The sequence below is a fragment of the Cervus canadensis genome, chromosome 28, assembly GCF_019320065.1.
Source record: "Cervus canadensis isolate Bull #8, Minnesota chromosome 28, ASM1932006v1, whole genome shotgun sequence".
Lineage (NCBI taxonomy): Eukaryota > Metazoa > Chordata > Mammalia > Artiodactyla > Cervidae > Cervus > Cervus canadensis.
In genome coordinates, this window is record NC_057413.1 from 41342940 (window position 1) to 41366948 (window position 24009).

Genomic DNA, 24009 nt, shown 5'->3' on the forward strand with positions numbered 1-24009 from the left:
CCATCCATTTGATGGAATGCTAAATGAAGCTACTGTCTAGCGTCTTGATATGGAACCGTTCCTAAGATGATGAAAAAGGTAGACCTTTAAAAAAAAAAAATGGTTATCTTGCACTATATAGAACTGGAGCAGAACCAATTCTCAAGGTACATTGTTAAACATAAAACACATCTAATACCATTTAATTTAAAAAAAACAGTTTCAAGTTTATGTACTCTACCCTTTACTGGATAAAAATGTTGAAATTTTTTTTCAAAGTATTGTCCCTTCTGAGTTTTCAATTACATTTTTGGAAAATTAAGACTCCCCTCTGACACCATATATGAGTGCTAAAATGAGCAAAAGCACTTCTCCAGCTCAAAAAATTTTACTACCAAACTTATACTAACTCCATAAAGTTCTTTAACTGCAAATACAGTGTAAATTACTGTCCAAACTAACTTCCTAAGCTATGTAATAATCAGTTATGAAATCTATTCTGGAATTATATGTATGATTCTGTGGAATAGAAACACATATATTTCTAAACAATATATATCTACATCTATATATGTTTCTATTCCATACAATTTCAAATGCAGATGTAAATCACATTAAATTATAATAAACAAATAAAGGCACACAGCTTTTGATATACACATTGAAAACTGAATGCTCAAAGGGAGATAGAACACTATCCTTTATAAACAGACATATCCAGGGGACGATGAACATGTACCTCAACATCAAGGCATCCTGAGGTCCCTTATTCAGAAGCCTCCGTTCAGTTGGCCTCTACCATAATTGTCCTTAGATATACCAAAAGGAATTGTCACTGGGAGATATACCAGGACTTTGGGATGTGTCAGATTTGGGTTAGAATCCTAGCTTCAAATTTGCTAGGTGGGTAATCTGGTGAATTTCAATTTCCTTATCTATAAATAAAATAGAGACTGTTACCAACTAGTTAACATCAGTAAATGAAAGTACAGTGTGTGAAAAAGTGAAATGGATAAGGAATTCCCCAAGTAAGACAACTAAAGCTCCCCAAGTCAAAGATTTCAGCAGAGTTAAAAGAACACAAAGGAAAAAAAAAAAAAAAAAAGAACACAAAGGAAACAAATCCTAAAGAGCACTGAACTGGAAGACAGGAGCGCTGGATTCCAGTTTTGACACTACTACAAACAGGTGCAGCTCCCTGGGCATATTCTCTATAAAGTATGTCGATTCCAGTATTAAGATCCACAAAATAAATCGACTAAAAATCCTTTCCACCTGTACCACACCAGGACTAAATTACTAGAATGTCATTTACTGTTTTACATGAAAAATTTCTAAAATTATTCATTTAAATGCTTGTTTTTTTTAAACTTCAAGTCCTGATCAGTTTTCATTATGACTGAGCTACCAATTGTAACATGTAAGACTGTTTCCCTAACTAAGTAATCCAAGGTCCAAAGACTAAATAAACTATGGCATGCTTTTCGTCAGACTTTCTCCCTGACTAATATGGTAACTAGCAGCCTGCCTTTGCAAAATGACTGGAAATCAGGAGTGCAGTCAGAACTCATGGAATAGAGTCAGGTTACCTGAGTCAAATGGGGCTTGAACTTCTGACATAGTTCTCTAACCAAGCTAATTAATTAGACATCTCAGGTACTTAAAAGGAGGCTGGAGAAACCCACCCCCCCAAATCAAAATATTAATTAAAATAAATAAATAAAGCACCTCTGAAACTACAAGTAAATGGGGGTGGTTCAAAGAATCAAGGTTGTACAGTAACTGCTAATTATATGCAGTATTCACTTGTTTTTGTACAAGTAACTCTAAGTTACCCACGGTGGTGAATGGAAGAGTAACAGATAATCCAAAATACAAATACTCAGCTTTACGAATAAAACATATGGTCTATATAGATAATCCAAAGTACTGAATATCTGGTTAAAAATAAAGTATATGATCACCCCTACTATATTTACCTCCCAAATTATAGGCCGATTCAGGCTAATATCAAGGTTCATTTCCTTATGAAGAGAACAAAGACAGAAGAATTCTAAATAATACAGTAAGTAATAAAATCACCACCTCCTTACATCAGAAGAAAACATATTGGTTTATAACACATTCATATCAGCTCCACAGACAGTAACATAACACACACACACACACACACACACAGGAGAACCACAGAGAACAACAACACACACACAGAAACATTTAAATTCCCACTGCACAGGAGAACCAGGTTAGCTCCTTGTTGCTTCTATTAAACCTACCCGAGTAAAAACTGGTTTTTGAACCAGCCATATACGGATAATCAAGAGGCAAATCAAATACATACACAAACATATATAAACTCATTTAAATACACTGGTTACCAAGCACTTCACAAAATAAATTCATAAAACAGTTGACTGAAACGAAGCAAGCTGTGAATTCTTCTACTTTAGCTCTATTGATAGAAGTCATTATTTGCTCTCCTGATACATCAGGTAGTCGCCAAAAACAATACACATACGTACACACACGCACATATACCCGGATCTTGTATTATCACTCAGAAAGGAAACCTAGGAAAGCCTCGGAAATGAGTTTCATCAGCTCTTAAAGACGTAGATGGTGTACAACTCCAGGTAGACTCAAGTAAATGGAAAAGTGTCCAGAAAATAATGCATTCTTTCCCCAAGGCCCTCTGCAATTAAACGTGAGTTTAAGATAAAAGTTCTTCAGACTAAGCCTCACTTGCAGAAGCCCTCTACTGGGCGTTTTTATGAAGCTCTGACCAACTTCTGTGTTTCCCACAATAGCGCTAAACCGCGATTATGCATCCTGCTGATAAAAAGGGGCCTGTAGCACTGAACAAACCATGGCAGAATCCTAACAGCGTTGGCTAAACAACTTCCCCGCCGCTGCTGCGATGCCCACTCCAGAAGGCCTCTGCATTCAGCCCAAGACAAGCAGCAACCGAAACCGGCTGCAGACCAGGGGGCTGCCTGCACACCGCGAGGAAGGCGAGGCGCCTGCAGACTCAGGAAGTTGCCTAACCCTGGGGGGAAGCTCCTGCCCTCCTCTATAAAAGGGAGCGTGTAGGCTGGCAGACCGAAAGACGGAAAATTCATTCAAGAATTCCCTGGCCGCCTCCCCTGCACACGTAGGAGGCAAGTTAAGACGCTGCGAAGCAGGTATGGAAAGAGAACAGAGTTCACAAACTGATCATGATCCAACAGCTCGATGCGGAGGCCCAAACTCGGGGAGCCGGTGCCGCCTCCTGCAGTTGGGAAGGTAATGGCCCGGGCTGCTCCGGTCCTCCACCAATAGCCCTTTTCCAGCAGGCGCCGGGCTGCTCAGAACCAGACCTTCAGCAACCGAAGCTCCCTCCCACATGGTTCCAGGGGCGCAACCCTCCACGGACGCCCCGAGGCCATGTGGCCGGGGCCGCCCAGGTGCCCCAGACCCCGTGAACGTTCCAGGCGTGAAACCGGAGGAGAGGAAGTGCGGGGATAGACCCAGAGAACGGGATGTTGGGGTGCGAGACTCACTTCCTCTGGGCTTTGTCCTTCTTGGCCTTGGTCCTTTTCTTTCGGGCCTGGAGCGCAAGCACTGCAGGAGAGAGGGATGGATGAAGGGCGAATGGGGAGAAAAGGAGGCGACCAAGGTGAGGGTGGAGACCCAGCAGGGGTGCGAGGCCCGGGCGCCGGGCCTGCCTGAGGGGCGGCTCTGGGCCGAGGGCCGCGGCGTCTACTGGGCGGCCGCTCGGGGGGCTGGCTGCCCACGGGGCGCAAAGCAGCGCGCAGGCGGGGCGCGCCGGAGGGGGCTCGGGCCGGGTCAGGGAGCTGGCGAGCGGCGGTCGGCCTCGCCGGGCGAGGGCCGGGCCCTGGAGCGGCCCCACGTCGCGGCCCGGCCTGGCGGGGAACAAGGGGCGATGACTGCCGGCGAGGAAGGACGCCCAAGCTGAGGGGCGCGGACCCGCAGCCCAGAAGAGGGGGGTGAGGGGCGGCGCCACCTCAGTGGAGGGGTGCCGCACGCCCGGGGACCGGACGGCGGCGGTTAGGCGAAGCTCCCGGAGGTGACCCGGGCCTCGCCCCCGGCGGCCGTTGCCCCTCGTGGCGAGAGGCCGCTCCACCGCTCACCTTTCCGCTCCATGGCGAGACCGGTAACCGCCAGGCGCCTGCGCACTCGAGTGGCGGTGACTCCCGCTCCCGCCGCGGCCCCAAACCCAGCCCGCGCACGCCCCGCCCCTCGGCGCCCACCCCGCCCCGCCCACGACGGCGCGCGCCTGCGCGCTGAGCGCGGAGCCTACCACCTGCTCGTGAGGAGGGGAGGGCGTGAAGAATGGGGGAGGAGGGGAGGGGAAGAACGCCGAGGGTGAGCGCGCGCGGGGTGTTTGAGAAGCGAGCCTGGAAGCCTCGCAGTACGAGCTTTTAGTGTGTTCGCCGGGCGGTCGCCTCCTGAGGAATGGTGAACAGGGTGGCATAGAGGGTTCCCTGCGTGCTGAGTCAGAGCTCCTTGACCGACTGTAACCTGCCTTGGTTTCCTGATCTGTAAAAGGAAATAATCAGGTGTGTCCCAGTCCCTCCACTGCGCTATTGTGAGGGCCAGTTGAGAAACTGTGAGGAAAACTGAGGGAGAAATTACAAGAAAGAAAGAAAAAGGAGTAGGAGCATCACAGGGACTGGAAGGAAGGAACCTGTGACTTTATCGTTACTTGAAAAGCAAAGACTTTAAAAGTGAGTTTTCTCGTACAATTTCAAAGTCAAATGAAGACTTAAAGGAAGGAAGCGGGAGAATAAAACTTAGTGTTTTCTTATTTTACCACTTTATCAACTTTTCAGTACAAATACACGCAATTGTCTTTATAGAATAGTTTTATACTTTCTAAGTGCATTTTCTCATTTGATGTTCATGACAGCTTAAAGGCAAGATAGTTATTAATTCCACTACACTAATAAGCTAACTCGGAGGGGATATGTACTCAGAACCTTGGTGTCCTGCCACAGTGATCATTCATCAAATACTTGTTGTATAGCAGGGTTAGAAAAGTTTTTCTGTTAAGGGCCATGTAGTAAACTTAGAGACTTGGGGATCATAAATAAGATCTGTTAACTACTCAGCTCTGCCACTAGAGATCAAAAGCTTCTCAGTGCTCAAAACAAGCCTTCTTTATGGTCCCTGAAACTTGAATTTCATGTAATTTTCCTGTATCATGAAATACTATTTTTCTGTTGATCTTTTCCCATGATTTCAACCATTCTTGGTTCGGGCCTTAGTTTGCCAACCCCTTTGTAAAGTACTACAGCAGGACAGGTGGAAGCCTGCAGATCCTCGCTCTTCTAGAAGTTAGACCTTAATGGGGAAGCCCGAGAAGTAATTAACTGAGAAGGGAAGATGAAAGTACAATAATGCTGCACAGGTCAAGCATGGGGGCTTGGGCAGGATTTTATTGAGCAAAGTAGGTCATTAAGTCCAGCCAGGGAGGAGACAGCTTTTGTGCTGGGTCTTGGGAAATGTGTAGGATTTCCAGAGGTGGAGGAGATGTCACACATTCCTGAATGAGAAAATCAATTGAGCAAAAAGACACAGGCTTGGACACCTGCAGGTGGGGACTGAGGCTGGTAATGACTAAAGAGATGAAGTAGAACGTGAGGCTGGAAATGTAGGTTTGCCAAATTTGAAATTTAGATAATTAATATCTGTTGCAGGGAACCTGAATGATAGCATTTCTAAGCAGATTGCAAAAGAGGACAGCACCTGGTGTCCAAGGAAAACTACAACCCAGTTTCCGCTGAGTTCTATCCTTGAAAACAAAAGGAGATTTGGGGCAGACAGTGAAACCCTGGAGTCTGAGGATTCTGCCTGCTCAGGATTTAGAAAAGACAGGAGAGTGCTGGTCGCTCAGGAAAAGTCCCAGAATGGGGAAATTACTTCCCACAGAAAGTAAACTCTATGCGAGTTGGAGTGCTGCTTGGGTTTTCCTTGGTGTATCTTCACTAACAAGCACTTATTAGGGTGTCTGACACTTACTAGGTGCTCAAATATTTGTCTAATCAAAGAATAAATGATGTGGGAATCCCCTGGTTGTCCAGTGGATAAGACTCCAAGCTCTCGTTGCTAAGGTCCCAGGTTCGATCCCAGGTCAGAGAACTAAAAATCTCACAAGCCACAGGGTGTGGCAAAAAAAAAAAATGATGTGCAGTTTATGAGAAAGGTCTGGATGAGGGAGAGAAAACACTGTGAGGGACAATCGGAGAGCTGAGCTAAAACCCAAATAGGTTAGTGCGGATCCATCAAAAAGGAATGCGTAACTTGGCATGAATCAGTCACACCTATTCTGACCCTGAGTGACTGTTGCGTCTCTCTCTTAAGAGCTTACCAGTCCTGTTTAATAACTCATTTGAGAATTTTTCCAGAGCCAATGTCAAGCTTATTGGACTGAGTTCCCAGGATTGACTATTTCTTCTTTTTCTTTCTTCTGTTTTCCCCATTCTCCCAGCATGCTTCAGTTCTTCACACTTTTTCTACAGTTTCTATAATTGTTCACATAAGCTAGCTTGCTTGGTTTTTTCCCTATTCTAAAGCTTATACCTTTTTTTATGCTTCCTCCTTTAAATGTAACCTTAAAAATCCACCCCCCCGCCCTTTTCACAAGGCTTAATCTATTTTGGATTTTACCCTAACAGAAGTTATTCTTAAAAGTGGTGGTCTTTTCAGTATGGTATGGGCACAAAGACAGAAATATAGATCAATGGAACAGAATAGAAAGCCCAGAGATAAATCCACGAACCTATGGGCAGCTTATCTTCGACAAAGGAGGCAAGAATATACAATGGAAAAAAGACAACCTCTTTAACAAGTGGTGCTGGGAAAACTGGTCAACCACTTGTAAAAGAATGAAACTAGAACACTTTCTAACACCATACACAAAAATAAACTCAAAATGGATTAAAGATCTAAATGTAAGACCAGAAACTATAAAACTCCTAGAGGAGAACATAGGCAAAACACTCTCCGACATAAATCACAGCAGGATCCTCTATGACCCACTTCCCAGAATATTGGAAATAAAAGCAAAACTAAACAAATGGGACCTAATGAAACTTAAAAGCTTTTGCACCACAAAGGAAACTATAAGTAAGGTGAAAAGACAGCCCTCAGATTGGGAGAAAATAATAGCAAATGAAGAAACAGACAAAGGATTAATCTCAAAAATATACAAGCAACTCCTGCAGCTCAATTCCAGAAAAATAAATCACCCAATCAAAAAATGGGCCAAAGAACTAAACAGACATTTCTCCAAAGAAGACATACAGATGGCTAACAAACACATGAAAAGATGATCAACATCACTCATTATCAGAGAAATACAAATCAAAACCACAATGAGGTACCATTACACACCAGTCAGGATGGCTGCTATCCAAAAGTCTACAAGCAATAAATGCTGGAGAGGGTGTGGAGAAAAGGGAACCCTCTTACACTGTTGGTGGGAATGCAAACTAGTACAGCCGCTATGGAGAACAGTGTGGAGATTTCTTAAAAAACTGGAAATAGAACTGCCATATGACCTAGCAATCCCACTTCTGGGCATACACACTGAGGAAACCTAGATCTGAAAGAGACACGTGCACCCCAATGTTCATCGGCAGCACTGTTTATGATAGCCAGGACATGGAAGCAACCTAGATGTCCATCAGCAGACGAATGGATAAGGAAGCTGTGGTACAATACACAATGGAATATTACTCAGCCATTAAAAAGAATTCATTTTGAATCAGTTCTAATGAGATGGATGAAACTGGAGCCCATTATACAGAGTGAAGTAAGCCAGAAAGATAAAGATCATTACAGCATACTAACACATATATATGGAATTTAGAAAAGATGGTAATGATAACCCTATATGCAAAACAGAAAAAGAGACACAGATGTACAGAACAGACTTTTGGACTCTGTGGGAGAAGGCGAGGGTGGGATGTTTCAAGAGAACAACATCGAAACATGTATATTATCAAGGGTGAAACAGATCACCAGCCCAGGTTGGATGCATGAGACAAGTGCTTGGGGCTGGTGCACTGGGAAGACTCAGAGGGATCGGGTGGAGAGGGAGGTGGGAGGGGGGGTCGGGATGGGGAATACATGTAAATCCATGGCTGATTCATGTCAATGTATGGCAAAAACCACTACAATATTGTAAAGTAATTAGCCTCCAACTAATAAAAATAAATAGAAAAAAAAAAGTGGTCTTTTGCTATTTTATTCTCAATTATATGCATACCCCTCTCCCACAACTGTTTTTCTGCAAGTTCTTTTAAAAGTAGAATTATTCAAAGAACATAAATCATTGTGGTTTTGTTGCTTATGGGCAGTGTGAGAATTTAATTTCTGCAAAGATCCCATTCCTTATGAGCTAATTTATTTTTTAAGACCGTCCTGGATCTTCCCTAATGCTTCTTTGGAATTTTGAAATATGAGCACCTAAGTGTAGCATACTTATTTCATCATACCCAACATTCCCTGGCTTGATTAGCACAAACTCTCAAAGTTTTGATCTGAATTAAATCCAAAGTATCACTTCCCCTTATGGCTTTCCTTGTGTCCTGGGAGATGAAATAGACAAGAGAAGAAGAAAGTGAGAATAAAACAGATGCTTTATTTGAATAAGATTCCCAGTAGACATCTGCATGATTGGAGAACCCCAATAGAACTTTCTCTTGTCTTTGTTTTGTGAAGTATATTGATACTTCTCTTGATAGTTTTGTGAAGTATATTGGGAAAATATAATTACATTGTAGGCTTGAGTATCAGGATACATGGCACAGTCAACAGAATAATTGGAGAGAATTGAATAAAGGGATTGAGGGGCTTAAGGGAAACCAGCTAGGTAGAGATGATGAGGCATCCAGGGCCTAGCACCAGTGGGAGTGTTTACCACCCTAGGCCTGAAGAAACAAGGGGTGGAGGTGTTACCAGAACCCAGTGAGGGCTTGTATTAGTTTGCTAGGGTTACCTTAACAAAGTACCATAGGGACTTCCCTGGTGGTCCAGTGGTTAAGACTCTGCCCTTCCTATGCAGGGGGCACAGGTTCCATCTCTAGTAGGGGAACTAAGATCTCACATGCCATGAGGCTGTAAAAAAGGTAACACAGACCAGGTGGCTTCAACAACAGATATGCATTGTCTCACAACTCTGGAGGCTAGAAGTCTGAAATCAAGGTGTCAGCAAGGTTGGTTACTTCAGAAAATTATGAGGGAAGGATTTGTCCTCTTTCCCTTGCTTGTGGGTGACTTCCTGGTCCATGTCTCTTCAGATCATCTCTTTTTGTGTATCTTGATTTATGTCCAGATTTCCCCTTTTCATAAGGGCATCAGCCATATTGGATTAGGACCCATTCTCAAGAGCTCATTTTAACTTGATTACCTCTGTAAAGACCCTATCTCCAAAAGGTCACCTTCTGAAGTCCTGGGGGATAGGATACCAATAAGTCTTCGGGGAGGGGGTACAATCCAACCCATAGCAGAGCTGTAGTAAGGAAGCACTGCCTGAATACAGCTGTGCCCTTTGATAAAGGGATATAACCATCACTTGTGTGTGTGTGCTAAGTCGCTTCAGTCGTGTCTGTCTGTGTGACCCTATGGATTGTAGCCCACCAGGCTCCTCTGTCCATGGGTTCTCCAGGGAAGAATACTGGAGTAGGTTGCCATGCCCTCCTCCAAGGGATCTTCCCGACCCAGGGATCGAACATGTGTCTCTTATGTCTCCTGCATTGACAGGCAGATTCTTTCACACTGGGACCACCGGGGAAGCCCCAGCTGTCACCAGCAGGGAAATTAATACCCAGCTTCTTTCTCTAATCATCCTCTCTGGCTAGTGCCTCCCCTTCACAAAACCCACCTGGAAGTTAGAAGACAGGGGTGCCTGGGTGAAACAGTCCAGGCAAGCCAGCCTCCCAGGGCACAGAGCAGGGTGGAGAGGGCGGAGGGTGAGTCTGGAGGGGCAAACAGTATCCAGCACAGCCTGTCTGGGCAGTCAGCAGGCTCCACCCAAAGCAGACCGCAGTTTCCAAGTGAGTAAGTCAGCCTCTTGGGCTCCCTTGTCCCTGGAGAGGCTTGAGAACTGAAGTTGCTTGGAGATATAAACCTTTTTCTGGCTTTGTTCTATAAAAACTTCCCTGGTGGCTCAGCTGGTAAAGAATCTGCCCCCAGTGCAGGAGACCTGGGCTTGATCCCTGGGTTGGGAAGATCCCCTGGAGAAGGGAAAGGCTACCCACTCAAATATTTTGGCCTGGAGAATTCCATGGACTGTATAGCCCTTGGGGTTGCAAACAGTTGGACAGGACTAAGCAACTTTCACTTTTGAGACTTCCCTGGCAGTCCAGTGGTTAAGACTGCACTGTGAGTGCAAGCAACAAAGGTTTGATCCCTGCTTGGGTAACGAAGAGGCTGTGTGGTGCAACAACAACAACAAAAATCTTAAACTTCACAAGGAAATTGTGCTGGACTGAAGAGGGGAGTAGGTAGAGGAGATATAAGAATAAAAACCTTGACTTGGTGGGGTGGGAAACTCTTGCCTCCTCTTGGATGGCCTCCTCTGGTCACAGCATGAAGGTTGGGGGTTTGGGTTCTCTAGCAATGAGGAGGTTGCAGAGACTGGCTGTTCTGGAGGCAGGTGGAGCCCCTTCTCTGCTCCCTGGAGGTGCTCTGGGGAGGCAGTAGGATGTTACAAACTGACCTAAGCTGATCGGGTCCAAGTCTAAGTTCTTTATACTTGGTAATGAACTTCTACCAGACAAGTCTGAGTGATGAGGATTTGTCTGCCCCACATCCTCACTCCCGGGATATAAAGGAAGCGAGTTTTGACTAAAATCTGCCACACACATTTGTTAACCTTCACTGGCAGGCAGGCACAGAACAGCTCGTATGACCTGTGTATGTTCTTTGAGGTCTCTGCCCTTTTGGAGGCTCTGACTACAGGTTTAATTTCTAAAGTTTGGCAATCTTGGGGCCAAAATAAAGACAGTTTAGGAAACACATAAAAATGGGCAACATGGTTTAGACATTTGAGTTCTGATTTCTACCTGCTATGCAATATCTGATCTGTTTTTCTTTTCCTTCTTTCAAATCCTTTCCACTAGGCCCACCCTCAGGGCAAGCATTTATCGAGTACCTGCTGCAGCCCAGGCATGAGACTAAGGGCTTCAAGAAGCAGAGAAGAAAACATAGACCTTGCCCAGTAGGACTTAATAGTTAATTCTTAAAAAAAAAAATTTTCAGGGGGGATATAGTTGACCGACAATGTTGTGTTAGTTTCAGGGGTACAGCCAAGTGAGCCGTTTATACATATACAGATATCTGCTAATCCTTATATAGTAGTAATTGTTTCCTGGATGCTGTTGTCCCTCATCCCTCAAACAACTCTATGCGATCAATACTATTATTATCTTCTGTGTTTGACAAATGAGGAAGCTGAGGTACAACCAAAGTCACACACACTCCATAGCAAGAGGCAGAGTTTTGAATTGGAGCAGCCAGGCTTTCAAATTCCTACTCTTCACCACAAACCATATTATAAATATAAGTAAATGCATGAAGTACCACAGGAGCACAAAAAAAGAGGCCCTCTCAGTTCAGGATTTGAGGAGGGGTAAGAAGAGAGACATCTCCTGAATGAGATGACCCTGTGCAGCATTGGTGAGCATCGAATAGATGTCAGCTGGGAACAGAAGGGAGGGATGAAGCCCCACGTGGTATGTGGGGGAACCATAAACAGCTTAGTGTTGCTGAAGTATAAAGTGCAAGGGGGAAGGTGGGAGGTAGTTTGCTCCACAAATGCTGACCGGGCCCTTTCTTTATGCAGGCACTGTGTTTGGTGCTGGGGGGTATAGTCGGGAGCTTGGAGCTTCTAAGGAACTTGAACTTGAGCTTTCCAACATTTTACTTCCTTGGACTTCTCTGGTGACTCGGTGGTAAAGAATCCACCTACAAATGCAAGGGACTCGGGTTCGATCCCTGGTCCAGGAAGATTCCACATACCTCAGAGAAACTAAGCTCATGCCACAGCTACTGACCCCGAGAGCCCTAGAGCCCATGCTCCACAACGGAGAGAAGCTCCTGCAAAGAGAAGCCCTCGCACCGCAGCTAGAGAGGAGCCTCTGCTCGCCACAACTAGAGTAAGCCTGTGCACAGCATCGAAGACCCAGCACAGGCCCAAACACAAAAGCACTTTGTCTCCTTCCTCACTAAAATAACTTTTTTAAATTATCCCTGTGCAACACACTCAACAAACTAGAAATAGGACTTCCTCAACCTGATAAAGGCTGAGGAAAAAACCCACAACTATCAGCATATTTAATGATGAAAGACTGACAGCTTTCTCCCTAAGATGAGGAACAAGAAAAGGATATCCACTCTCACCACTGGTATTCAGTCACCTGCTGAAGGTTTTAGCCAGGGTCACTAGACAAGAAAATTACATAAGAGGCATACAAACTGGAAAGGAAATTGACAGTTTAAAAGTGTTACATCACAGTTTTGAATGCCATTCAGCGGAATTTAAATACAATAGCAATTTGATGCCCATCGTCATACACTTTTATATGTGAAAAAAAATAAAATCATTTTGTTAATTATAAGAAATTTTACCCATGGCTGATTCATGTCAATGTATGGCAAAAACCACTACAATATTGTAAAGTAATTAGCCTCCAACTAATAAAAATAAATGGAAAAAAAGAAAAAAAAAAGAAATTTTACATTACCTCCTTTTCTCCTTGAACTTGTATTTCTATTTCGTTTTCCTCTCACAGAAGTTCATCCTCAGGTAATACAATTTTATGTTTAAAAGTCTTGTATTGGTACTTCTCTGGTGGTCCTGTGGCTAAGACTCCACGTTCCCAATGCAGGGCCCCGAGTTCAATCCCGGGTAAAGGAACTAGATCCCGCATGCTGCAGCTAAAAGTTTAAATGCCACAACCAAAAAGAAAAAAAGATCCTGGATGGTGCAACAAAGATTCAAGTGCCACAACTAAGACCTGGCAAAGTCAAATAAATTTTAAGAAAAAGTCTTGCTCATCCTGTCATCCCTCACCACATAAATGTGCATTAACATTGTAATTTAGTTTGCAAAGACATTTCCTAAGATCATGGTCCTCTAAAAACTCTCTTACCTATCATTGTGAATATTACTGCATGATGAATCAAAATAACATACAGGATCATTTTGTGATAGATGAAATTTTTTTTGCAAATATTCATCAGTGCAAAGGTAGGTGATGTTTCTTAATGAGGTCTGCATCATTCTATTCATTTTTTTGGTAATGGGTGAGAAAACTTGGTACATAAAATAAAAATTTTTATATATGGGAATAGAAAGGGTTTGGCACAGCAATATAATTTTAAAAATCTCCTTCCAAATGTGTCAAAAATCACATGGTAATCATCAAAATTTATATTCATGGCCATCTACAGACAATTCTAAGAGGTCCTTATTCAATTTTGTTGAAAATGGTAATTCGAAACCATCTGACTTGCAAAAAGATGTGTTATCCAGTCATTAAAGTTATTTACTGTCTCAATCCAAACAGCAGTATTTCAACGTATTCCTTCGTTTGGACCCTTGAGAGGGTTATACACCCTCAGCCAGTGTACCTGAGCATTTTTGGGGGAGGGAGAGGCCTTTTTGTTTGTTTTGATTGCCTCACTGCTCCTTGGAATGACTGACTTTTGTTCACTGCTGTATCTCCAAGGTCTAAAAGAAAAGTGTCAGATACATAGTAGGTGCTCAGTAAATTATCTTCAGAAATGTTATGAAAAAAATATCTTTTGATATAGTTCATGGGCTTCTCACGGAAAGAGTACTGGAGCAGTTTGCCATTCCCTCTAGTAATCATGTATGGATGTGAGAATTGGACCATAAAGAAAGCTGAGTGCCGAAGAGTTGATGTTTTCAAACTGTGGTGTTGGAGAAGACTCTTGAGAGTCCCTTGAATAGCAAGGAGATCAAACCAGTTAATCCTAAAGGAAATCAAGCCTGAATATTCATTAGAAGGACTGAAGCTGAAGCTCCAATACTTGGGCCACCTGATTCGAAAAGCTGACTCACTGGAAAAGACCCTGATGCTGGGAAAGATTGAGGGTGGGAGAAGAGGGTGACAGAAGGCAAGATGGTTGGATGGCATCACCGATTCAATGGACATGAGTTTGAGCAAGCTCTGGGAAATTGTGAGGGACAGGGAGGTCTGGTGTGCTGCAGTCCACAGGGTCTCAAAGAGTTGGACGTGACTTGGTGACTGAACAATACCACCATGGAAGAATGTAAAAACCACGGGTGTCTGGGTGTGTGTACGGTGGGGCGGGGGTGGGGGTGGGTGGGGACAGGGAGAAGAGGCAGAGACACAGAGGCACTCAGTGTACTGATGTGCATTTTTCAGTTTAAAGGCATCAAGGAGCCACCTTTCCCCAAATGGAAGCAGCACTGTGTAAAGAGAAAGCCTGGAAATTCCTCGTCGATTCAGTGGTTGGGACTTGGTGCCCTCATGTCAGAGGCCCGTGTTTGATCCCTGGTGGGGGAACTAAGATCTCAAAAGCCAAGTGATGCAACCAAAAAAAAAAAAAAAAAAGCCTCATCTTTGGCATCTCACTTGGGGTTGAATTTCAGCTTTGACATTGAATAGCTATGACTTTGGGCAAACCCTTGGTCTTAGAGTCTTACCCTGGATAAAAAGAATAACTGTTGCTCTCAAGGAGAGGCACTGGAGGAAATGACAATTAAATATGGTACTACCCATCAAGTACCTGCAGCATTGCATGCACCCAGCCATCAGGCATCTTCCTTCATTTGGATTTATTCTGAACCTTCAACTGCCGCAGATGTTAAGCAGTGCATAGATGGTAGAGTTGAGGCTTCAGCTGGAGTCCAGGGCAGGGGGACCTCCTGTAAGGTTTCCTCATCTAGGAAACGTGGGGCATAACAGCCCTGCCTCATGGGGTTGTTGTGCAGAATAATGTGTTAACTTTGGCAAAGTGCTTAGAACAGAACCTGACACACAATAGAGTTAATAAATGAGTGCTACCTGGGCGAGGAGGCGCACCCTGCATCATAGCAGAGTGGAAGCATGGGGACCATCTGAGTTGCCCTGTCTTTATTTTTTTGATATTTTATTTGGTCCCACTGGGTCTTCGTTGTGGCATTTGGGATCTTTGATCTTAATTCTGGCACTCGAACTCTTAGTTCCGGTATGTGGGGGTCTATTTCCGTGATCAGGGATCGAACCCAGGCCCCCTGCATCGAGAGTCCGGAGTCTTAGCCACTGGACCACCAGGCAAGTCCCTCCCATGTACTGTTAATCAGACTGTTTCAGAGTCGGGTTCTATGGAAGAAGGAACACCAGTGGGGTGAGTTTCAGTGAGTATAGCAGGTTAAGGGCACCATGCGTATCTGTGGCCAGAAGAACAGCATACTTCTTTCAAGGTTCCCGCCGCTCCAAAGCCCTGCCTGCTATTGGTCACAATAGCAGTGGTTATAATCAGTGGGTAACGTGGGGGAAATGTGGAATAACTTCCAATCCAGGTGTCAGAATCTCTTCAGCCACGAGAGGAAGCTGTAGTGAAAATGTGGGCCTGAGCTCCAACAGATGCTTGTCTATCAAAGAGAAAAATATCAATATAGGAGACACTTCTCAGCCACAGAGCAGTCCCTGAAGAGGAAATGTTGCCTTACAATAGGGATTAAGCCCTTCAAATTCTTCATGGAGAAACCAAAACTGTGCCACTGAAACTCCTCAGGGTGTTGAAATAAGCATTGTAATGGATAATAATTCATGTGTCACGCCAGGAGCAAGACTTGCAAGAGGAGATTTCTGCTACTGCCATGCTCCACAGGATATGTTCTGCAGAAAGCTTGGTGGAGGGAATTTCCTGGAGTCCAGTGGTTAGGACTCAGTGCTCTCATGGCCAGAGCCTGGGGTCAGTCCTTGGTTGGGGAACTAAGATCCTGCAATTCTCATGGCAAAAAGAAATAAATTAAAAAGGTTTGGTGGTACTCAAAGTGGACTTCAAAAGAGAGAGGGGCAAAATGGCATAAGCTCTGTACATGATATGAACATCATTTCCAGCAGCACTATAGGGAGTCACTCTGAGACAAAAGTTGCAGGATACTGTGGGCTGGGGGTTTCCCATGAGGACTTACTAACAGACTAAGACTCTGGACTCCCAATGCAGGGGGTCCAGGTTAGATCCCTGTTTGGGGAACTAGATCTACATGCTGCAGCTGAGACCCAGTACAGCCAAATAAACAAATTAATTAATTTCAAAATAAAAAACCCAGCATATTCCTGTGAGCCCATATTCAGCATTTTTTGATACATTTGCCCCATTCTTGGCTTCTGCAGAAGATGAAGAGGATAAGCCTAGAGAGACAAGGCAGCTTAGTATTGATAAAGGTTGATCCCCTTCCCAATGCACAAATACATGCATTTTAAGACCTTTCACAGGTTAGGTTAATTTGTTATATAAACGGGACCCAAAGTCAGCTCCTGGAATGACTGAAATAAATCAGAATGATTCTGCAATTTCACAAGCTAATTGTGACTCAGAAGAGGATACAACCACCCAGTGTTTACAGACACGTAGGAAGAGGCAACATCAGGTATTAGTATCTGGAGACAGCCATGCCCATGTTTGCAGTCAGGGAGCTTGGGATAAACAGAGTTGATTACATCAATAAACAGGCTGATTATTTACACTGCTCTCATGCCTGATTTGCTTCAGATTACAGGCAGTCCCTGTCACTAGTGAGTGATGGACCATTTCGAAGCAGAAGCTGTTCTTGAAGAGAAACCCGAAGGCCCATTTGTGCTCAGGGGCTCTATGAAGAGTTTTCTGTGAACCTCCATCGTGACGACAGATCCCCGCCTACTTGAATTGAACAGTGGAATCCCAACTTTAGTTTTAATGCTCACAACCCTTACATGATTCACTGTAACAGGACTTTTGATGAAGATGCTAGTTCTTGCATGGTTTTTGATCTGTTGCTTACTATATCAGCAAATAGGACATTTTCTTTAAGGCTGCAATGGATCTGCCGTGCAGTCCTCTGCAGGTACACCACAAATTGTGCAACTGATGGGCTCCCTTTACTTACCCTCAGTGTTACAGGGTTTTTATTTACTTATTTATTTATATTTATGCATATTTGGCTGGGCCAGGTCTTAGTTGCAGCATGTGGGACCTTCAGTCTTCGTTGTGGCATGCAGGATCTTTAGTTGTGGCATATGGGATCTAGTTTCCAGACCAAGTGCTCTGTATTAGGAATTTAGTCTTAGTCAGTGGACCACCAGGAAAGTCCCCTACAGGGTTTTTTTTTTAAGTGTTATTATAAACAAAGAGTTCACTGGCTAGAATGAGAAACAGTCAAGGCCAAGTAAACTCTCATCCCCAAAGGGCGTTACTTAGATCTACTTTCATGAGCATCGAACAGAACAGCTACGAAAGCACACACATCCGTGTTAGGCTTCTTTTGTACAGTAAGTGAGCTTAGTGTTAGTACCTGTCGGACATGATTGGCTGTTACTTAGATAAACATGGTGCCTATGGAGACGACAGAGGATAGAGCCACAGGTGTTCAGGAAGGCTTCACAAATATTTAGCTGATTAGTTAACAGTCAGTTTTTAATAGGCTTCCCAGAGAGGGTGTAAAGAAAAGGGAACCCTCTTACACTGTTGGTGGGAATGCAAACTAGTACAGCCACTATGGAGAACAGTGTGGAGATTCCTTAAAAAACTGGAAATAGAACTGCCATATGACCCAGCAATCCCACTCCTGGGCATACACACCGAGGAAACTAGATCTGAAAGAGACACGTGCACCCCAATGTTCATCGCAGCACTGTTTATAATAGCCACGACATGGAAGCAACCTAGATGCCCATCAGCAGACGAATGGATAAGGAAGCTATGGTACATATACACCATGGAATATTACTCAGCCATTAAAAAGAATTCATTTGAATCAGTTCTAATGAGATGGATGAAACTGGAGCCCATTACACACAGTGAAGTAAGCCAGAAAGATAAAGACCAATACAGTATACTAACGCATATATATGGAATTTTAAAAGATGGTAACGATAACCCTATATGCAAAACAGAAAAAGAGACACAGATGTACAGAACAGACTTTGGGACTCTGTGGGAGAAGGCAAGGGTGGGATGTTCTGAGAGAATAGCATTGAAACAAGTATACTATCAAGGGTGAAAGAGTTCGTCAGCCCAGGTTGAATGCATGAGACAAGTGCTCAGGGCTGGTGCACTGGGAAGATCCAGAGGAATGAGATGGGGAGGGAGGCGGGAGGGGGGATCGGGATGGGGAACACATGTAAATCCAGGGCTGATTCATGTCAATGTATGAGAAAAACCACTACAAAACTGTAAAGTAATTAGCCTCCAACTAATAAAAATTAATGAAAAAAAAAAGGCTTCCCAGGTGGCACTAGTAGTAAAGAACCTGCCTGCCAATGCAGGAGACTCAAGAGACCTGGGATCAATCCCTGGGTCAGGAAGATCCTCTGGAGGAGGGCAAGGCAACCTCGTCCAGTATTCTTGCCTGGGGAATCCCATGGACAGAGGAACCTGGCGGGCTATGTAGTCCATAGGGTCACAAGGAGTTGGACACAACTGAAGCGATTTAGCACACATGCATGCAAGTTTTTAATGCCTGCTTTGGGGCATTTGCTATGAAGAATTTCAGTCTTACTGAAGAACAAATTATTAACATTGGATGAATATTACAACAGTGTGACTAATGTTTGAAATTTTCTAAGAATTTTTCTATAAACTTTCAAAAGTAGCAATGTTTGTAGTTACTATAAATCAAGCTTTGGAAGCCCCCCAAAATAAAGACTGCTTTCCTTTTAGAAAAAAAAATTGCTAATTTCTGGCACAAGGGCATAGTGCATTTAAGTATTGCTGTAGTTTATATTCAGTCTCCTAGTCACTTTCATAAAAGTTACTGTTCAGTAAACCAGATTTCTGTCAACTCCGTAGTGTTTCCTTAAATTTATGATATTGAAGAAAGGATACTGGAAACAAACTTGTGGGCCTGGAGCTGCCTAGAGGGCTGAGGCCAGGTGGGAGCATCCAGCAGAGTTCCAGGTTGTTTATCTTAGTCCTTGAGAACAAGAAATTCATGCTGGGATGAGAGTATTTTAGATTTAATCAGAGCATCCGCAAATTTGGTAAAGTTTTAGAGTTCTATAACTTTGGGAGGGAAGAATCCCTTTATTATATGACAACTCCATGCTTTCTAGTAAAGCAAAAGAAACACTCCAGAATGTTCACAGGATTTATGTCTAGGGAATGAAAGTACAGGAGATCTTCCCTTCTCAGTTCAGTTCAGTTCAGCTCAGCTCAGCTCAGCTGTGTCCGACTCTGAGACCCCACAGACTGCAGCATGCCAGGCCTTCCTGTCCATCGCCAACTCCCGGAGTTTACTCAAACTCATGTCCATCGAGTCAGTGATGCCATCCAACCATCTCACCCTCTGTCGTCCCCTTCTCCTCCCGCCTTCAGTCTTTCCCCGCATCAGGGTCTTTTCCAATGAGTCAGTTCTTCGCATCAGCTGGCCAAAGTATTGGAGCTTCAGCTTCGGCATCAGTCATTCCAATGAATATTAAGGACTGATTTCCTTCAGGATGGACTGGTTGGATCTCCTTGCAGTCCAAGGGACTCTCAAGAATCTTCTCCAACACCAGAGTTCAAAAGCACAGTTCAAAAATTCTTCCCCTCTACTCCCTGCTTTTCTGTATTTTATAGATTTTCATTAAAGAGTATTATTCTTACAATGAAAAACTGTATTTTGAGGACTTTCCTGGAGGTCCAGTGCTTAGGATTCTACGTTTCCATTGCTGGGGCCGGGGTTCATTCCCTGATTGGGAATTAAGATCCTGCATGTTGTGTGATGTGGCCAGAAAAAAAAACACAAAAAGCTATATTTCGCAAAAAGTCGGACACAACTGAGTGACTTTCACTTTCACTTCAAAACTATATCACAAGCTCAAAAATGTCTCCATCAGCAGATTTTTAAGATAAGACAAAATTAATTCAAACATGAGGTTCCTTTGATTTTGTTAAGTCCAATATTCAGAGCAGTATTCAGAGAGTTTTTAGAAAGACTTTGTCCCAATTTGGGGGAATAATTTAGTCCTATACAAATGATGCTCTAGTTTCACCTAACAATGCATACAAGTCATACCTGAAATGATCAAACTGTTTCCCAGAACAAAACTCAAGATTTTTCTTGGTGCCCACCCCAAGCAGACACTAGCTCCACAGTAGATGTAGTGCCCCTGCTCATCCTTGGTCCATCGAGAACCTCAGGTTTATCCCACTTAGTCTCAATTGAGCCCGGCTCAGGTGTCATTTCTTCTCAGCGGTTTTCTCTCATTTTCTTTCTAACCCTTCCTGTCATCTGTATTTCCATACTTCTTATTATCATCATCTTTTCATTTAGGAGACATGACACTCCCTCCCCATATGGCTTGTTTGTAAGCTTAGGAGCTTCTTGAGGGGAGACATCATATTTTATTTATTCTTTTATCCTCATGCTTCTCATAGTGTGGTGGATTAAAAATGGCCATAAATTATTTTCCCTACAAGAAGTGGAGTATATGGGACTTCGCTGGCAGTCCAGTGGTTAAGACTTTGCCTTCCAATGAAGGAGGTGTGGATCTGATCCCTGGTTGGGGAGCTAGGATCCCACATGCCTTTTCAGCCAAAAAACCAAAACATGAAACAGAAGTGATATTGTAATAAAGACTTTTAAAAAAATTAGTAGAGTGGATTTGCCTTCACACTGAATCAAGGCTGGGCTTGTCACTTTACTTTGATTAGCAGAACGTGGCGGATGACACGCTGCCTCGAGCCACCGTGTGAAGTCCAGGTACCCTTCTGGAGAAATCTTGCGGGGAGAGAGATCACTGCCTGGCCAGTCTCCAGCTCTTCCTGCCATCTCAGCAGAGACGCCACGACTTGTGAGCAAAGCCATCTTCAATTTCTAGCTCCAGGCGGATCTCTAGATGACTACAGCCTCATGAATGGGTCCAGGTTAACCCAGCCCAGATTGCAGGATTGTAAGCAAATATATGACTATTGCTTAAGCCACTAAATTTTGGGTCCATTGTTATGTAGTAATAGATTATGGAAACATGGAGTATTTGGGATACAGTGAGTCTTCCAATAAGTATGGGTTTAATTAAATTTAATTGTAGGAGCCTGGATGGGTAAAATTAGTCTAGATGACCCTCATGGTCCTTTTTAGCACTGAGATTCTATGATCTCAAGATTATTATGCCATCATGGATTATGGATTTTGCCATTGCTTCCTGTATTTCTAGTGATAAATGAGCACTGAATCTAGATGCAGTATAGTTAAGTCCTTGGGCATGTTAGTCCATTTGGGCTGCTATAACAAAATACAATAGAATGAGTGACTTATAAATAACAGAAATTTATTTCTCACAGTTTTGGAGACTGGGAAGTCCAAGATCAAAGTGCTGGCAGGTTAGATGTCTGGTGAGAACCCACTATCTAGCTCATAGATAGTCCTTGCTGTGTTTTCATATAGTGGGAGGAGGGATCTCTCTGAGGCCTCTTTTATAAGGCCAGTAATCCCATTAATAATTATAAGGGTGACCTAATTACCCCCCAAAGGCCCCATCTCCTAATACCATTATCTTGGGGATTAGGATTTCAACATATGAATTTGGGACAACACATTTAGACCATAGCATTCCATCTCTGGCTCCCCAAACTTCATGACCTTCTCACATAGCAGCAACTCAAAAGGTCTAAGTGCAAAGTCTCATCTAAATATCATCTAAATAAGATATGGGTAAGATCAAGTTACAGTCCATTGGGCTTTGTGATGTTTAAAGGATCTAGAGACAGCTACCTAGGGCCACCTATTTTGACCAATATTTTTTTCCAAACCTACTTTTCTACAGTTCTATTGATTTCACTTAGTTTTTTAATATGTATTAATATAAATCCTACCCCTGTAATCCATTTACTGTAGAACATAGCCACTTTGAGGTCTTTTTTTCCAGTGAAAGTGAAAAAGTCGCTCAGTCGTGTCCAACTCTTTGCGACCCCATGGACTATACAGTCTATGGAATTCTCCAGGCCAGAATACTGGTGTGGGTAGCCTTTCCTATCTCCATGGGTTCTTCCCAACCCAGGGATCAAACCCAAGTCTCCCGCATTGCAGGCAGATTCTTTACCAGCTGAGCCACCAGAGAAACCCATGAATACTGGAGTGGGTAGCCTATCCCTTCTCTAGCCAATCTCCCCAACCCAGGAATCGAATCGGGGTCTCCTGCATTGCAGGCAGATTCTTTAGCAACTGAGCCATCAGGGATTTGTGCAAAAATAGTTATACTTTCAGATCCGGCCTATACTAGTTTTTTTGGCTTTAGAATTTTTCTCCAATTTCCCATGAGAGATATAAAATCTGCAATGATGACCATGCAATGAAAAGTGAGCCAACCAATCCAAACCATGGCATTTTGTAAAGTTTGAAATGTCAGAATTTCAGGTGACCTGCATTTTGGGAGAGCCTTTGAATTATTGCTCACTTTATTCTTTCTTTAATGCTGAACTATTTACAATCAGTTGACCATTTTTTATTCTTATTTTGGGCGGGGATGGATGCTATGGGTTTATAGAGAATGTTCTTTAAAGACAGACTGTAGCCCAAGCATCAGGTTGGTCTATCTGAGGACATGCATGAAAGTCAATTTTTAGCCATGTTGCAGTTATAACAGAAAGGACCAAAGTCTAAACTCTACCAGAGTGTCCGAAGCCATTGCTTCTGTGTTGAAAGACCTTCTGATGGAAGTGTGGGCCTGAAAGGGAGCTGGAATGAGAGGGCAGCCATTCACAGAAACTGGGCTCTGCATGCACTTCCTAGTAACTCCTGTTTTAAATGTGAAATGTTTTCTTGGTTTTGAAACATTTCTGTGCCTGTTCCTGCCACAGTTCAGTGCTCCTGACAGTTCATTCCTGGTCTGACCCAGCTTCTGGTTGAACCCTTGGCCATGGTAATCACCCTTAGGCTCCAACTGTGGGTGTCCCTGAGTGCCCAGCTTCTGTACGTAACCCACCGTCAACACTCTCAGGCACCCGTCTGGCTCTGCCTTCCTGGCAGTCATTGGGCCCTGCCTTAAGTCTCTTTCTTGTCCATCAGACGCATGGCCACATGCCATCACCATAGGAAGAGCTTCTTTGACACCCAAGATAGGTGCAGGTCCTCCTGATGCTATGCCCTCTGGGTTTCTGATATTCTGGGTTTCAAGGTACTTATCACAATTTATAATTATTTTTGTTATCTATCCTGCTTGTTTTGTGTCTTCAGCACTTGGGATGATGGTTGGCACATAGTAGGAGTTCAGTAAATGTGCTGAGTAAACAGGAACAAATGAAGCTTGTGATTTCGGCTCCCACCTCTTTTAAGGCTGTCTCTGATTGTATATGACCTTGGGCTAGTTACAAAACTTATGTCTCACTTTATACATGTTTCAAGTAGGGAGGGATATACTCTTTTACTTACCCCACAGTTTGGGGTGCTGTGGCAGATGCTTAGTAAATGTCTGCAGAATGAGTAAATGCACCTGCAAGCTCTGTGAAAAGAGACACACTTTAACAAGTATTTCTTTCATCCAACAGGTGAGAGAAGTTGATTATTTAAGCAAGAGTAATCTTGTTTACTGAGTGGGAAATAAAATTCAGTATTCCATATGCCTTTGCCCAGGAGATTATATTTCTCTTCAGGTTGTACCTTAATACTAGACTTTTTTAATGGAGGAGGGGAAATTTTTTTTAATGAATTTGGACCAAACTAGTGACTTGATTGACTTTCTCCATTCCTAAGGAGTTTGTGTCTGTCACAGATTTTAACTAAATTTGGCCCACTGACAGTACAGATTCTAGGTTGCCTGTATCTTAAAAAATTGTATGGAAGAAGTAATGGTGAAGGTAATCTGA

General features: G+C 43.5%; 1 protein-coding gene and 1 pseudogene across 1 annotated transcript in view; one reads left to right on the forward strand and one right to left on the reverse strand.

The window, feature by feature from the left end:
• The window catches only part of SRPK1 (SRSF protein kinase 1), a 64763-nt gene extending 60626 nt beyond the window's left edge, over nucleotides 1-4137 (reverse strand). The window contains 3 exon segments of the mRNA XM_043449814.1: nucleotides 3519-4063; nucleotides 4065-4088; nucleotides 4090-4137. Coding sequence (XP_043305749.1) covers nucleotides 3519-4063; nucleotides 4065-4088; nucleotides 4090-4122 — 602 coding nt within the window. The 5' untranslated portion in view covers nucleotides 4123-4137.
• LOC122429289 lies at nucleotides 4121-20901 on the forward strand (annotated as a pseudogene).
• Nucleotides 20902-24009: the final 3108 nt, after the last annotated feature.